The sequence below is a fragment of the Clarias gariepinus genome, chromosome 2 (genome assembly GCF_024256425.1).
Source record: "Clarias gariepinus isolate MV-2021 ecotype Netherlands chromosome 2, CGAR_prim_01v2, whole genome shotgun sequence".
Classification (NCBI taxonomy): Eukaryota; Metazoa; Chordata; class Actinopteri; order Siluriformes; family Clariidae; genus Clarias; species Clarias gariepinus.
The window spans coordinates 38,026,285-38,044,878 of record NC_071101.1 but is presented as its reverse complement, the minus strand read 5'-3'; the positions used below and the strand labels follow the sequence as shown (position 1 = coordinate 38,044,878).

At 37.7% G+C, this 18,594-nt stretch overlaps 1 protein-coding gene across 1 annotated transcript in view; it reads left to right on the top strand.

Moving 5' to 3' along the window:
* Window positions 1-18,594, top strand: part of nbas (NBAS subunit of NRZ tethering complex) — a 200,577-nt gene that overhangs the window by 150,754 nt on the left and 31,229 nt on the right. Inside the window, exon 49 of the mRNA XM_053480280.1 lies at window positions 16,880-17,019. Coding sequence (XP_053336255.1) covers window positions 16,880-17,019 — 140 coding nt within the window. The remainder of the gene's footprint in view (window positions 1-16,879; window positions 17,020-18,594) is intronic.

Sequence of the window (18,594 nt, the reverse complement as noted above, 5' to 3'; positions counted from 1 at the left end):
GATTTAACAGCTTTCTAGCGAACCTGAGATTGTGTTCAGTCACCTGTTTTCGTCTGCAGTTTGTTTAATGTGTGTATCAGAGAAAGAGGCAGCGGAGACCCTTTATTGAGCACACACACACATACACACTCCTCACATGCTATATCTTACTCCTTTACTTTCAGAACAGAAGAGCCATCCCTCTCTCTTCAACCCCCGTCACCGCTGCCGATTTCCCTGTCCTGTGCTCTAATCTCTCTCTCTCTCTCTCTCTCTCTCTCTCTCTCTCTCTCTCTCTCTCTCTCTCTCTCCCCTCTTTAATGTCTTCTGCCATTTAAGACACTTTCTCCCAACAGAAAACATGAAGTCGATGTTCTAAATCATCCATCATGTTTTTTTTATCATATAATGTTGTCAGTTTAACCCAAGAAAATTTATAAGGTGTAAAAGCTTATGACTAAGTGAACGAAACAAAAGTTTGAAAAATTAGAACTTATTATAAACACTTATTGTCAGCTACAGCAAAACATAGTGACCAGGTGTTAATGGTGATGATTATGATTGATTGGATTAGCAAACTAAAATAACATGAACATTAGAGATATGGACGGACAGACGGATGGATGGACTGATGGACGGACGGACATCAGTGATTAATGGGAGCGATGGTTGGGTAGAGTTAATTGCATGGATGAATGGATGGATGGATGGATGGATGGATGGGTTTAATTAAATTAATAATGGATAAGATGGTTGGATAAACTGTATAGATGGATGAATGGAATTAAGTAAATAATGAGAGAGATGTTTGAGTAAAGTTAAATGGGGGTGAATGGATGAAGAGAATTAATTTAAATAAAGGAAGAGGAGGACGATTGGGTGGCATCAGTTGGTTGGATGGATGGATACAATTAAATAAACAATGGGAAATATGGTTGGGCAGAATTAATTGGATGAATAGAAGGATGGATGGAATAAGCTAAATAATGGGAGAGATTGACAGACAGGTGTAATTAACTGATTGGGTTAAGTGAGAGGATAGATGAGTGGAATTACCTAAGTAATAAGAGAAGTTGGAATGGTAAAGTGTACTGGATCGTGGATGGATGGATGGATGGATGGATAGATGGATGGATGGTAGGTAATAAATACCGAATTAAAAGACAAAATTGAGCTGGATGAATGAATGGATGAATAATTAAATGGATGTGTAGATTAATTGGATCAGTGTATTGGATAGATGAAATGAATGGAATGGACTGATGACAGAAATAAATGGATGAAATATGGCAAAAGAATAATTGATCAAGTAAGCAAGTTAACGAATAAACAGACAGAAGAATAAATAAATGAATGAAGGAGTGAATGAATGACTGATTCATGTTACGGTTGATGAACACGTCCTACAGCAGACCAATAAACTACCATGTGTTTTTTCGGCACATGATGAACAGAAAGTCGACACACACCACAGTCTTAGCTCCGTGTGTCTCTCACATCCGTCTGGTTTCTCAGGGAATTCTCACTTGTTTGTACCAAAACAGGTCTTATCACCATGTTCCTGTCAGCACTCAGTGCATGTCTCGCCTCTATCTCGTCTTTCTGCCTGTTCCCTCGCTGCAGCATTTCAGCCCTAAACACCACGTTCTCTCGCTTATCTCAACCGCCGTATTTCAGTCTCTTGGAACTGACGTCCATTGTAGTAGAGGACTGTATACTATTGTCCATGTTGTTATAAACCCGCCACTCAAACTACTTAAAAAAAAACAAACTCTAAGATCAATCATCCAAAATAAACAGGAAAGTTGTGTAAAAAGTTGTTGTTGTTGTTTTCGTTGTCCCTTATGACAGTAGCAGTGTCCAGAGCTGAGCTGAGGAACAGGGATAAGAAATGTGTTCAGAGCAATGGCTAAAGATTGGCCAAGCAATTTGAAGGAGATATAGAAGGAATGATGGGGAATATTGAATGAAAGGATACAAAAGCTGCACTGAGAATGTGAAACGGGCTAGAGGCAAGGCCAGGCATATAGATTGCTAAAAAATATTTGTACCTCACACACAAAAAAAATCAATAAATAATAAAATTATTTCACATATATGGAGAAGTAAATAAATTGCCGTAAAATGTGAGCACATGTAATTTAAACAAGCAACGGTTTTATATTAAAACCTACAAGTTATAACATTAATAACAGTTATGAGAAAATTATGTTTTTGCTAAATAAGAATAAAAGCACCAACATTAACATGTGCTATATATATTTTTATTTTTTATTATATATATATATATATATATAAGAGTGTTAATTAAATAACTCATTAATTGATGTATGGATTGATAGATGGATGGATGGATCTAACTTAATAATGTAAGAGATGGACAGATGGTAGAATTGGATAGATGAAAATAACTGAATAATTTCTGTACTGGATGGATGAATAGATTATAGAAAGATAGAACTAATTGAATAGTGAAAGAGACTGGAAGATGGATAGATGGATGGATGGTTGGATGGATAGATCTATCGATGGATAGATCGATGGAACTAACTGAATAATGGGAGTGATTATTCGAGATAGATAGATAGATAGATAGATAGATAGATAGATAGATAGATAGAGCTGAATAATGTAAGAGATGGACAGATGGTAGAATTGGATAATTAGATGGATAGATAGATGGAACTAACTAAATAATGGATAGATAAATGGATGTATCTAACACACTGAATGATTTAAGTGCTGGATGAATAGGTGGATGATAGATGGAAGTACTGTAACTGAATAATGAAAGAGATGGGAAAGATTAGTAGAATTTGATTGAAACTAATTAATAGGGTGGATGGATGGATGGATGGATGGATGGATTGATGGATGGATGGATGGATGGAACTAAGTGAATAATGAGAGTGATGTATTGATGAATGGATGAATGGAAGTAACTGAATAATAGAAGAGATGAATAAGTGGGGAGAATTGGGTGGATGATGGATGAAACTAAATAGGTGTATAGATAGGTGAGTGGATGGAACTAACTGGATAATGGGAGCGATGGATGGATGGATGGATGGATGGATGGATGGATGGATGGATGAATGGATGGAAGTAACTGTATAATGGAAGAGATGGACAGATGGGTAAAATTGGATGGATTACTAGAACTAACTGAATAATAAAAGAACAATTTGTGGTTTGCAATGGGTTGGCGCCCTTTCCAGGCTGTACCCTGCGTCGTACACTGAACCCTTTGGTATAGATTGTCCTTTCATTTCATTAATATTTTTTTCCCTCTAAAAGCAGCTTAGCACTGAGTACAAGTGTGGGCACTATGCATAAGGGAAGTTAATAAAGTGCTTGTTTAGAGCTTGTTCACTGAAACGTGAATGTAGTGGAGCTGTAAAATAACTTAAGGCACCTAATTGGACATTAAGGACTGTGTAAAGATTTAAAAGCTAATTAAATTGCGCTGTACGGCCCTTCCCAGGTAAGAGCTATACCTACAGTAAAGGCACAAATGTGCTGAACAAATATTTTCACAAAATATTTGTTGCTGGGTTTTTTTTCTTTAATTAATTGCCAGTAGTGGGTGAAATGGCGGTTAAAATGTGTAAGAGTATAATTAGTGGATCACTCCTGCAAATTGTATTCCATGCTTTCATCATTTAGAACAAAGTTAAAGGAGGTAGCATCTCTCAGCCAATCACAAAGCATAGCAGGCACATCTTGCAGTTTGTTTATATGAGTACAGGTGTTTAAACAAGTCATATAGTGTATAGTGAGCAGCCTTGTGAGCAGCCTTGATGTGAGGTTTGTGAACAGGAATGTTGTCAGGGTTTTGAGTGTACAGTGTATGTTATGGTCACTGGGTAAATTTGTGTATTTGGAAATCACAGTCATCAATATTTCATCCTTATGCAGGCATGCTTGCAGCAAAAAAAAAAAAAAAAAAAAACCACTCAAAAATGCAAGGATGTTTGCTTTTAGACATTTTTAGCTTTTGCTTGGTTCATATAGTTAGTCAGGATGGATCGTCAGAATCAGTGTTGGGGGCCGTTACTTTTTAAAGTAACTACTTACATTACAGAATTACTGTCTTTAAAAAGTAATCAGTTACATTACAGCGTTACTTTCTGATAAAAGTAACTAGTAAGAGTCCTTTTCCATTGCAGAAAATGTAAACTTCTTTGTGATTCTTCATGCATGTTGCTTGTTGTCATTCTGCCATCATCAATCAGCGAAGTATCGGGCGGGGCTTGTAGGATGACCCACACACACGCTAACGGTTTAAAACACTGCTCTGTCTGGGAATCCTTTAACAAGGAGCTTGTCTAATGGCACTGGCGCGCACACACACACACACACACACACACACACACACACACACACACACACACACACACTAACACACACACTAACACACTGACTCTGGATCTTTAACAAGGAGCCTCTCCAATGACACTTGCGTCAGATGTCGACTATACAAGTGACGCATGCCCACTGAGACTAAGCATGGGAGACGATTACCCATAATCCCCTAGCGCCAGAGAGAGAAGAACCATTAGCTCAGTTGTGATCACGTGATGCTCAGAAGACAAAGCGCATGCGTACTACTCATATATCAAGACCTGGCTCGTTTATTAAGTTAAAATTTATTTTAAGATTTTGTTCGTCTTACAAAATGCTTGCAGACCAAGTTACTTGCAATCCTAGGTTCCACTGTATTGTGTATCTTGCACCTTGTTTACACTGAACTGTACTTTCATTATCAGCCCAATACACTTCCAGTTTAAAGTTGATTATTACATCCGACACATGACTGTCCATGACATCACTTTAACTTTAAACATTTTGTTTGTGGCACATAACTGGGCTCTCAGTTTAGGTAATTTACACGCCCTCACCTCGGACTGGTCTGCATACAGTATGTTAGCTTTAAAAACCCATGTTTTATCTCATACTATATGTTCCGAAACTGCTATTTAAAGCATTAATGGGGAACACCACCATAAGACAAACTGATTTTAAACTTCCTGCACAAAGAATAAACATACATTAATCCGTCTATTCATCTTTATAGATTCAGTTTTCATGCATTTTTTGAGTAAGCCTTGCTTTGTAGGCCGTTTTGTAGGGCATTTTGTGGGGGCATTACAGTTATTTCTGTGTCTTCTGCATACTTTGTGTATTTACACAGAGGTAAACTATCACGTTGATTGGCGCTGTTGAGTGACAGGTATAGCCACGCCGGCTGCTGTGAGGTAATCTAGCACAAATGTGGCGAGATGTTGTATACATATTCACAAAAGTTTCACATCATTTCATTTGCACAGTGTATCCAGTACATGCACAATATATTTTTTTCTTTTTTAAATGATACTCAGTAAACAAAGTTGAAATCTCTGTTATTAGAAACATGAAAAAGGAAAGGTGTATGAAGTGCAATTATCTTTTTTTTTACGTTTATTATGGACGCTCTGACTAATACACACTGCTCGATTGTGCTGCAGTGAAGCCGCATCCAGAAATTAAAATTATTGATTCATTTACATCGATGTCCCCATCGCATGGGTGTTCTTCATTAATCACTTGGATTTCTTAATGTCTTTTATTTCCTTTAGGAAATTATTTTTTAAAACGATCTCAGTCCCCTCTTTTGCTCTCTCTCTCTCTCTGATTTGGCTGGAGGTTAGTGGAGTGGGCGAGTGGTCAGTATGACCCAGCAGTGCGTGAACAGCTGTGTGCCGCATGGTTTTTAATGACATTCTATAACGGTTTCGCACTCCGTTGGACCATACCGCGTGCTAGCCTGCAAGCTAAAACTTACAAACACTTTGCCGTTCTCAGAGTGGATTTTACACTTGCGCAGTTATATCAGGGTTCTTCATTAATGCGCTTCTGTTCTGATTGTGTGTATACAATAAGTACAAAAGGAAAAGCAGCTGTAGGAGCAGGGTGTGGATGTCAGTACTGCTTAAAAGGGATTTTGTACGAGGTTCATTCCCTGTTTGCTGTTATAATACGCTCCACTGTCCCTAGTAGAAGGGTTTGTCCAACATCTTCATGCTCAGGTTGCAATAATTCAACTTCATCAATGATTTTTTATCCTATCCTTTTTTTATTTTAGAAATATTTAATTATTATATTTTATTGGGTGATTGTTGCGGGGTCGATTCCTGTCTCAGGTACTTTGATTTTCCCCCACAGTCCAAAGACATGCTGATTAGGCTAATTGGCATTCCCAAATTGCCCAAAGTTTGTGAACAAGAATAAGCAGAATAGAAGATTAAGATTGTGACGTCAATCATGTTCATGTCCGACTACATGATTTACTTCATGCAGTACGTGTGTAACTGAACTTTAAAGTACGCAGTATGCCGTACATGTGTAACTCGATTTCAAAGTTATTAATATGTTAATGCGTCATAAAGAAATATAGGTTAAAAGTTCAACTTCTTGTTAAAAGGCTCTCATCTGAATGATGTCACTCGAGAAAATGGCAACAGAATTCTCTTGAGTGCTTCACAACCTTTGAATATTAATGACATGACCTTCCCAATTCATGCCTAATGAACGTGAGTGACTGCTGGTCTGGACATGAGTGGCATTTAATATTAATTAAGATTTTTTTTGTGTGATGAACTGTCCTATAAATTAGATGAGATTAGATCCAACTTTACTTTGGATACTACATGTTGAAGGCAAAAAAATGCTCGCTATTTACCCTAGGGTTTACCCATGTACACTAACCCTAACCCAATTCCACCCCTTATCCAGGGAAAAGACTTTCATTTTTGCCTTGTTTAATGCCGAAATGCATGCGAAGAGAATCCAAGTATAATATAATTTATTGTTTTGTTTATCTTTGCTCCAGATTGCTCTAGTGGTTCAATCTTTGGAGTGCAAATGTAATCTTGCAATGCTGTTAGGACACATGTTCACAACAAATTTTCAAAAGTAGAAAATATTCCTGAAGAAATTCGGTTTACTTGCTATGATGTGCATTCACCTTGCTTGAGTTGTTGACTCTAAGTAAAGTAGAACGATCATTTCGATGGATAATGGGTCAGGAGAAATAGGCACATCTATGCTTTTTTTGTTGTTGTTGTTACAGGTTCTCTTGTACATTCTTGCTCAATTTTATATACAACACCTGTTCAACTCTTTGAATGCGGCTGGTTGTTGTTGCCAGACGGGCTGGTTAGAGTGTTTCCGAAACTGTTGATCTATTGGGATTTTCACGCACAACCATCTCTAGGGTTTAAAGAGAGCGGTATGAAAAAGATCAAATATCCAGTGAGCGGCCGGTCCCTGGGCAAAAATGCCTTGTTGATGCCAGAGGTCGGAGGAGAATGGCCAGACTTGTTCGAGCTGATAAAATGGGAACAGTAACTCAACCACTCAACAAATAAGCTCAGCACTGAGGCTGCTAGGTGCTACACAGCTGGCGGCACAGCTCTACTTTAGGCCTTAGATTTTCTGCTGCCCAGTAAATGGCAGTGCCAGTTTCATTGCCAGAGTTCGGAGATGGAGATGATGCATGGCATGCCATGAATGCCATAGTGTGTTTGTGTGCTCTTTTAGCTTTGATGCTGGGGAACGTTCTTTGCCGCTGGGCAGCTTGGCGATCAGGACCGCATCAGCAGCTCCTTCGCTTTTAACTCTATAGACTGCTGTGGTCACTTAGCCTTAAACACAGACTTGCTGCCGGCAAACCTGTAATTATTGCCTCATCTTTCATGCCCAAAGCTTTGACCTGCAGCTGCCGTAGCTCACCGGCCGTGTGCCGCCATGTCCGCTGGACACTGCTCCCGGACCCACACTTTTTCACACTCTACACTGTTTTAAGCTGAGTTTTTCTGTAATCCCCCTTTTATTATTTGATTCAATTACTTTTTTTTTGGTAAAGACCTCACCTTGTTTTAAATATCTGTATTGCTCCAGAAAACTATGGGGTGTTTTTTTTTATTTTATTTTATTTTTTTTATAGATGTTGGAGGCCAAAACTGTAACTGAAATAAAATTAGTTTTTCCCCGGAAAATGACATACTGCTCCTTTAAAGAACATACTGAGCCAAAATCTGAGAAGTCAGTAATCAGTTTGATAAACTACGAGTCTATTAAAATATTCCAGCAGCATTGGCAGTAGAAGTCTTTAATGCCATCCTTGTTGTAAATGTTAGTAATAAAGCAAGCAGGTTGTATGGTTATCTTGCTGTTCCAGGCCTGCTTTCAGCACCAGTTAAAAAGCGTTCATTCTCCTCTCATCTCTCTCCTCTATGCAAAATGACCTCTATAGCTTAAGAGGATGCGGTAGAACTTGAGCAGCAGGTCACTGGAATATTAATAGGAACTTTTCTACACACACATGCACACACAGACATGGGTCTATTCCTTTTCTCTCTCACATTTTCCCTCTCTTCATTGTTCTTTTATCCCAGTTGGCCCAGAACTGCAGAACAGGACAGGAATGAGCCGCTCTGACCTTAACAAAGACCTCAAGTCTAGAAACACTTTCTCAGCAGTTTCCACCTTAACCCCAAGTCATATATTAAAACCTGTCTGAATTTCTTATTTTGCTGAAATATTAAAAGTGCACACGCGACAATTCAACACTTCTCCATCTGCCCGTACACTACAGTTCATACGTTCAGTTGTTACTTCCCCAGCTGGAGAAACTGAGACCTTTTTGCAAAGTTTTCTGACACTGGAGACTCCTTCCAAATATGCTAAGTAGGTCCCCTTTTAAAACCTGCAAAACTATATTAAGAACTTTTTCTCCAGTGTAAACTCTGTATAGATTTAGATTTTAATGTTCAAGTAGGAAAATGTAAAAAAAAAATGTATTTTATCTCAATATAGATCACTGATTTTCACCTAAACCTATGTTTTTTTCTATATTTTGTACACACTTGTAGGAAAATTTAAGGCTCATTGAGCTGAGAAAAATGTTAATATTATGGCAAGGAGGGAGCAGACTGGTCTAAACCAGAACTAGGATCTAGCTACACAAAAATCTCACATTGATGGCCATAACTCCAACTTCATGAAGTCGAGCTGTGACAATTTCGCCACGATGTGGTGGAGCATCATCGTCCATGAACAGAAAGTTGGGGGTGTGCTGGTGGAATTGGAGTATGATGATGGGTTGTGCATTGGGGGATGATAATGGGATGACGTGCAGTGACTGAGCCATGTACAATAACCAAATCTGTTTTGTGCTGACTGGTGATGCCTGCCCAGACTGTTGCACCTCCTCCACCAAAGCAAACCCTGGGGACCATGTTGACCTCAGCTTATCGTTCACCTCGCCTTCTCCAGCAGCACTGCTGACAATCATTCCTGTACACAGGACGGTAGACCACTGCTGCATTGTCCAGGTCACATGGTCTTGTGCCCACACTGCAATCGTTCACAGCGGTGTCTTGGTGTCAGTGAAGGCCGGGTGGCGCTACTCGTCCGTTAAGTGACGTCATGTGTTCATGGCTGTTTGAATGATAAACTTGGAATGACTTACTGACAATATTAGCTTTTTATACCCACAGAATGTTGAAATTGTTGCCACATTGAAAAAGGTTGTCTTTTGGGATTGGCCCCAATATGAGGCACACCTGTACACAATGAGACCATTACATGGAAAACACAGAATGAGGTGTTTCTATCACCCCAATACTATTGCCTCCCTAAAGCGAGAACTGTGAAACTTAAAACTACAAACTTAAATAATTCCTTTGACTATGTAAAGCTGCTTTGCGGCAATGAAAATTGCTAAAAGCGCTATACAAATAAAATTGAATTGAATTGAATTGAAACAGTCATGAGTTTAAATTTTGGAATTCTGATTTTAATTTGGAAATTCTTACATTAATTTTGACACATTTTTTTTCTTTTTCTTTAGAATTCCAACTTTAAACCTTAAATTCTGAGTTTTTTGCCTCAGGAGTTGCCTCCTCCTTAAATTCTTTGTTTTGAGAATTTTGACTTTTTAAAGAATTCTCACTTTAAATTCAGATTTCTGTGGTTATACTCAGAATTCACATTTAAGCTTCGAATTCTGACCTTTTCTCAAAAATTCTAATTTCAGAATCATTTAAATAGTGGTGTTTAAAAGGTTAAAGGTTTCCCTAATTTGTGTTTTAAACGGCCCCACCATGGCAGAATAATATTTGTATCCCGTATGACCGCTACACATATAGTACACACACATACACTTGAAAAGAATGTATATATTAAAAGTACTGACCGGCTCACACCCTTTAATTCATATACAAATGAGTTGGAACACAGCTCCCGTACGACCTCATTACATTCCAGAGACGAGTTCATACACTCACAAAACCCAAAGTCCCAATCCTACTTTGCGAATTTCAACCTTAGGAGCACAAACACACCAACACACACACACCAACACACACACATACACACACGCACACAGACAGGGTAAAGTGGGAGTTAAGTGCAGCCGACAGTCTTGATTTCTCTTTCAGTAGTGCCGTAGTTTTATCCATCTGTGCCCCGTGTCCCTCAGCTGTTTACCAGCTGATGAAGAGATTCACTTTTCTTCTCCTCCTCCGCTCCACTCTGCTTGGATGATGGGGAAAAAAAAGGAACGAGAGGGAGGCCTGTTTATGCCCCAGGAGTTCTTTCTGTTCTCACCTTCTCTCTTTTTTGTCTGTTTCTCTCTCGACTACTGACATTTTCTTGCTTCATAGCTTTGCCCCTTAGCAATTTCGAATATTAGAGAACAAAAGTGTGTGTGTGTGTTTGTTTGTGTGTGTGTTCATGTGCGTATCAGTCAGCTTGTGTAGTTTTAATGCATGATTATGGATGTACTCAGGTCTATTGTTTTACTTCCTGAATTTCATTTTTATTTAATTTGTGTTCTACAGATGTGCTTAATTGGAGCTAAAAACTTTTACTCAGCACTTGTTTCCAAAATGCCCTTTGGCTTATCCAGATGTGGGGATTTACGTACTACACCACTTTCTTTTCTGTAATAGGGTTAAAGGTGAGGCTTCCCTGCTGATGAAAAAATAGAATTTTCAGATAGGATCATAATAATAAATGCTTTTTATCTCCCGATCCATCCTACATTTATGTTTTCCTACATTTATATTTTTATTAGATAAAAAGCTAAATGCAATTTCGTGCCCTTTTATGTAGTGTCCGTAACTTGTTTTGAATTTAAAACTTAATTGTCATTTAGATGAAACTTGGCCAATTTAGATTTCACATGAAAAGACAAAAAAAAACATGTTAAAAAAAAGTGTGTTATTCCAAAATGGAAAAATGTTAAAATATTGCAACTTGAATCTAACATGGTTACGGAGATACAGATCAAAAAACATCACTTTTTAATTTAAGGTCATGTGCTTCTTGAAGCTTATACCAATTTTATTATTAATACTCATACTGTTTAGAAATATGAATAATTTGCATTATAAAATATGACTAATTTGCGAGACAGTACAATGATGTATTGTATAACGCTGAAAAATTTATATTTTTTAGGCATATATAAAATCATCTCTCCAAAACGGCTGAAGGTAGCAACTTGAAATGTTTAGGGAAGCAAGATTGGTCACTTCCATGTTGCATAAACTTCAGAAGTAGCTTCCTTGCACACACATTTTTGGTTTTATGTGTGTAACATAAAATTTTTTAAATCAGCATTAATACTGTGTTTTGGCCGAGTGGAACATCTATAACGCATTAGTTTCGCTGCCAGTCTTGTATTAACTCTTTTGCTAACACTTAAGGATTTCACTTCTACCTGACAGATTTGGTTTTTTTTTTTTGTCTTTCACATTTTTTCACACATTTCAGACAGGAGGAATTGTGAGCAGGAAGCATCTCCACCTCACTTTATAAACGTCCTGCTTCGTGATTTGATATTCAGTTTTAGATTTTCATCCAGCTGCTTGGAAAAGTCTGTGGCGGTTGAGCACAAAGATTGATTAGTCCGAAAAAGTTCTTACCCTAAAGACAATTTGTTACCCGTATTATATCCTGTACAATTGTTGGTATATATGTTTACCACGTCTGCCTAATTATGTACAAAATCATTCAGTATTTGCATTAGTAAATCCTTAAGTCAAGTAGTTTTGTGTTATGGTCTGAAACTTTACGTCTAACAGTGTCCAAGCACTTACACATCCCACAATTTCTGTTTTTTTTTTCCTCATTAAATCTACTCACTGTCCACTTTACATCACTTTAATGTCTACTTGGGGATTTATAGAGTTATCCAGTCAGTCGATTACAAGGCAGTAGCACCTGCAGGAACAGGTCAAAGGGTTATGTTCACACCAAACTCAGAATAAAGAAAAAGTCTGATCTCTGGAACTTTAACAGATGGAATGAGTTTGAGTTCTTCAGATACTGCTGATGTCCTCGTTCTTTGTCACCAAGTATAGTGTGAGCAACAACTCCCACAAAGTCTGTAGTAATAACTCATTGATCGTTGAGGAGGATGGGCTAAAACAGCAGATAATCACGCATGGTTTTAATGTTGTTTTTTAAACTTCAGGGGTCAGTCTCTGAGGTGCCTCACACTGTGCTGCTGACATATCATTAACTGATAAAATAAATGTATAGGTGTTAATAAAAATGAATTATAAGTGTTTAAAGTATGAGCAAACTTTTCTTTTTTTGATAAAGTTTGTTACGGTTGTTTTGTTGACTTTCTTCATATAAAAAGTGACGGTATATTTGATTTGTATCACAGGTGCCTAAACTTTTGCGAATGCAGACTGTGCAAAAGTCTTAGGCACCATATTATATGCTGTATGCATAATTATGTACAAAATCATTCAGTATTTAATTAATTAATAAATAACATTACAGGAGAATGTACGCATGGCTGTAAAGAAAAAATTATAGTACAAGACAGACCAGTTTTCAGATGTAACCTAATGTACGCTCCTGGGATTTTCATAAAAATAGAAAGGCGCGAGTGTGACAAAGTTACCAGAAGAACTCATATTCTCCAGCAAGCTCAGTAAAACCTAGCAGCTGCGTGGCCTTAGAAAAACCACTCTCAGAAAAATGGCTTGAATTTGTTAGGGAGCATGAAGATCAGACTTTGAAGCGATGGAAAAAGATCATGTGGGTTGATGAGTTCAGATTGACCCCATTGTGCATCAGGGTAAGAGGGTGCATTAAAAGCGATGAACCCATCATGCATAGCGTCCACTGTACACGCCTCTGAGGTCAGCTTTATGGTCTGTGGCTGCTTCCATTGGTCAGATCTATATTTAGCAACAAGATGTTGCAATAAAATTAAGTCAGCTGACGACCTGAATGTATTGAATGACAAGGTAATCACATCTATGGAGTGTTTCTTCTCTGATGGCACGGGTATATTTCATGTAGACCATGATCAAAGCTAATGATGGGTAAATTGGATATTAGCATGAGTGCTATGCTAACATCCAGGCTGTCTGTAGTGATAGAAATAATCTTCGCATTAACTGAATGAATTTAAAAGAAGAAAAAAGAAGAAAGGTTAAAGAAAAAAATGATCCTACTTAAGAAAAATTCAAGGGGAAAAAAAAGAGAGCACTTTTTTTTTTAGTTGAATTCATTTGTTTCGGTGTCATTTTCTTGGAGGGAAAAAAAGGAATGCGGGGTAAAGAAAGAAAATGTTTACCTGCTGTCAACAGTTTGTGTAAATGTGAAAAGCCATTTGGCCCAATTAATGTGGACGGACTTCATTTTCATATTAATCCAATCTGGGCCAGCGATGAAAGGCAGAGGGTTGTTATGAGGGCGACACACACATTGATATACACACACACACATATTCTCGTTGTTTAATCCTTATTTAACGACCTTCCACCCACATAATGATTACTGTAAGTAATACAAAGCTAGTCTTTAGTCTAAGCCCAAATCCTCAGTAACAAAAGGTAAAATGTTGAGGGATTATATGACTTTTTACACTACAGTGTGCTCTGCTTGAGGAAGGTAACATATATATATATATATATATATATATATATATATATATATATATATATATATATATATATATATATACACACACACACAGCATGACTTTAAAGTATTGTTTGCTTGGCATTTGTCCTCTCATAGCAGGTAGAGAAACAGACAGTTTAATAAATCATTCTGTAGAGGCTGGAAAGATTGGAATGCCTTTATGTTCTAGATACACATGGGTCAAGGTGTTTGTATAAAAGATTTATACAGCTGTTGGCAAGGGAGGGGTGACGATGTGGTTCGGGGTTTCTAGAGGAATTTTTGCCACTGTAGAAATCATTCCTTTAAACCCATAAGTCCTGAGTAAACACTGGCTCTAAAAATCGATGTAAAATTTTGCTCATAATTATGTCTGTTACTTCTCCGTGTCTCTGCAGTCTTTCTCTTAGATCATGACGGTACATAAAAGACGAACCTGCTGATAACCGTTACAGTGGAGACCCTTCCTGTGAGATGGTTATTTCCATATATCCTGTTTCCAGAAGGAGCTTTGTAACGATCCCGAGGAGAATAATGAAACGATCAAGCAGGCTGCCGAGGAAACATGTATACAGTAGCTGCTGTAACACAAGCCATTAGAGAACCTGATGTTCATCAGACGTAACTGTACAAGGATAAGAAGTACAAATTAATAAACAAAATGCATTGACATCAGCTAGCTGAGGTGAAGGATGAATGAAACTGTTGAGCACATGTTGTTTTAGGCGAAGAGGATGAGTCAGAGCTAAAAGCCAATGCTTTGCATCACATTTCAGATTCCTAATGTGTGTAATAGTCCTTGAGGCAACCCTTCTCATTGCAGCGTTCACTGTTTGCTCGATCTCTTTCTCTCTCTTTTAATTTGAGTTGCCTTTTCAGTTATTTCTCCATGTCTTCTTGGACTCTCACTCTTTTGCACTTCTCCCCTTTAGCGATCAGATGTTTCCTCAACTGTTAAATTGCGCTCGGCTCGCTCGGAAGAGAAATTAATTACTTTCACCCTCCTCCTTTTCTCTTTATTTTTTGCTGACAATCCGGAACGTAGAAATCACCAGAGGGGTTGAATACTCTTCTGGCGTTGTGTTCTGTGTGTGTGTGTGTGTGTGTGTGTGTGTGTGTGTGTCAGTACGTGCTTGCGTCGTAGCCTGTTTAATCACTCTTCTCCTGCATTGATCAGCGTGTCATTTCAGCATGAGGTTCTTCCTGGTCTCAGGTGTGCTGCCATTTCAAATCCTTCTCATCAGCATTTACCTCTTCCTCCAAACCAGCATACACACACACAATACACTACACACTACATACCACACCACATTACTGCTGAATGATGGGTTAGAAGGTAATGATTTATTCTCTCCATGACAATAGTTCCCAATGCAAGGTGTACGAAATTGTATCAGTGGTCTTGTTCACTTTGTGGTTCAATTTATAGAACATATAGCGTAGAGTAAGTAATAATTAATAATAAAGAACAGCGCACATAGGGGCTTGTATGCCAGAACGAAATGAAGTGTGTGTGACTGCTGATGTAGCAGAGGTTTCTCCGGAGTGGTGGTGTTTGTCTTTTGGAAGGAGTCTCCAGTGTCAGAGCTTTAAATCAGTCAGTGCTGTGCAAGTGAAGCACAGAATTTTTTAATTTTTTTGTTATTATTATTATTATGAATTTAAATAAAGTAAAAACAGTGACTGACACAATGTAACTGATTAAAAAAGTTAAAAAAATGAGAAAACAAAGCGAGACTCGTCTCACCATCTAACTGTGACTTAACTGCAAAAATGAAACCTAATCATTTACTCATGTTTGTTAAGTTAACTGTTAACAATAATTTGCAATCTAACTACAAATTAAAAGGCTAATATTTCCAGCTCAGTTGCTTAGCTTGATGCTACATAATACATTGGTCGTTCAAGTGAAACCGGGACTTGTGTTGACAGACATAAACCGATTGACATAAAGAAAATCTTTTGTCTCCTAAACAAACAGCAGAAGAGATTGTTTTTAGGTTCTAAAAAATTCTGAACTATTACATTTTAAATCCCACTAAAATAATAAATTAATAATAATAAATAAAAGTCAATAGTTCATTATTACTACAAGGAGCGTTCAAGTCAAACCAGGACTTTCGCATGAATGAAGGCGTGAAACCGATTGGCGTTTACAGAGGACTTCAAGTATGAGACTCTCAGCCGCAGTAAAACATTTGAACAGTGCAAATGTTTCAAAGAAAACCGTACGGTATGTCTATAAATAATGATTTCGGCCAAGGTGGCTCAGAGCCCGCTGCAGTTGTTCCGGTGAGTATTTAGCGGGTGGAATGTCTGAGCCTTAAAAATCGTCTGATAACTTGTTACCTACTTGTGGAGGAGATGCATCTATCCGTGGGAACTTGGCACACAGTCATTCACCAACACCACTCGGCTTGGAGTTATTGCCACATCCCCCATACAGTCCTGACCTCACTCTGAGTCAGTTCCAGGAGTTTGGGCCATTAAAGGAGTTCCTGGGAGGCCAGCGTTACAGATGTGAAGCAGGCAGTTTGATCATGGCTTTGACCCACTGAGAAAACCTTCTACAGTACCTTGATGGTATCCAAGCAGTAGTGAAACACTGGGATAAGTGCATTAGTGTAGCAGGGGATTGTTTAGAGAAATAAAGGGAGTTTTTACTCATAAATGTGTTCTGTTGTTCTGCACAATCAAATGTCCCCATTTGGCTCGAACACCCCTTAAACATGAAATCTTCTTATTCTCTTAACTTTAAGGTGAAACTGAAAAATAAGCTCACACGGCGGGCCAGTAGGTCGAATGTTGTCATGTTGTGTTGTCCAAATATTATGTATTTTTCCACCATAAATAGTTCACATAACTTAGAATTTCTCTTTTTCCTCTTTCCCCATGTCTCTCTCTCTTTCTCTCTCTCTCTCAGTGTGACATGAAGGATATTGAGGATGAGTCTCAGCGATACTCTCTCTTCCTCGAGCTGCTGGAGTTAAGTCAAAAGTGGGAGGAGTTTCAGCACCTCATGCTCCTCCTGCAGGCGTGGCCACCTATGAGTGACAAGAGCAGGTAAACAACTTTGAGACATGGAAAATGAAATGGTCCCACTAAATCTTTTTTCCATTTCCATTTGTAATTGATGTATTCATATAGACATTGGAAGTCTAACCCAGTGGTTAGTTTTTAAAAGCTGTGCTATTACATTGCAGTGGTTTTACTGGCAGCCCCTTGGGTCGTACCATGTATTGTAGAGTTATGTGCACATGTGTCCATACATGTTGAGGAAATGCGTCCTTGCTTAAAAGTTCTAAAAGAAGCGAAGACATGAAGGTTCTTAAAAAAAAAAACATAGATCAAACTGTAGATGGAAAAATTGTTTTTAGTTACAGATCAATGTTGTATGTTTTTTTTTTTTTTTGGCCAGAAGAAGCGGTCCTTTTCTTAGAATCGCAGATGGTGCTATTAGCTTTGCTTTGTCATTACTGGCCCTTGTGATCTTTAACTCTCTTAGTCAGCCAATTTCTGTGAAACTGTTAGTGTAACGATTTTTCCAGGAACTAGTATGATGTGGAGTGCTTGGTGTGATTGCTGGCTTAATGTGCTAAATGGTTGAGTGTTGTTAAAACTTAAGTGTACAGCAGGCAGAAAGCAGAAAATGACCAAAATGTGCTGTAGTTATGCCAAAGCTGGTCTTTTAACCCAAAGAAAAAAGTGTGTGAGAGAGAGAGAGAGAGAGAGAGAGAGAGTGTGCACATCCATAGATGGTCTCATGTGCCAGTCAAAAGAAGCAGTAAATTCTGCCTGGACACATCACTGAGCTTATTGAATTTGCGAGATTAAACGGACTGACTTGTATTTGAAATAGTCCTATTTACCGAAGCACTCCTTCCAACCCCTTCCATTCATGTGGAAATCCTCGCTTCAGGCAGCCTGATGAAAATTCTCAGTTTCTCACAATTTGCTGGGACATTGCAGTGGAAATGCGTTTTAATTTGTTAGAAATGGTTCACTTTAAATTCAACATTTTAAAGTAAACTTTAAGTTCTTTGGGTTTTTTAAACAAACCTTAGACTTTAAAAGCATTTTAATCGTTATATATTATTATTAATAACAGCATTAATAATTGATAGTGTCTGTGCAAATTGCTTGTTAGTAAATTTACTTTTAATTGATTTTATTGATGCAGTTTGTTACACCACTTATTTTAAGCTATTTATTGACTGAATTATGAGCAATATTTATAATTCTAATCAGAGAGTTCTGGTTAGATTAAATGTGTCAGAATTAGATATAACACTTTAGTTTCATTTCATTCAAATGTGCTAGAACACATAATTTTATTATAACATGCTTAGTTTTTTTTTACGTGTAATGTGTTAGTACACTTAGTTTAAATTCAATAAAATGTGCTGCTACACTTTGACAATGTGCTAGTACACTTTAATTTCATTTAAATGTGCTAAAAAAACTAATTTTATTATAACATGCAGGTACAAATTTGTTTAATTCCATTATAATGTGCTAGTACACTTTAATTTCATAAAAAAATATGATAAAAAAAACTAGTTTTATGTCTTAATAACATAGTACACATTAGTTTAGTTCCTTTATAATGTGCTGGTATGTTTTAGTTCATTAACCTAC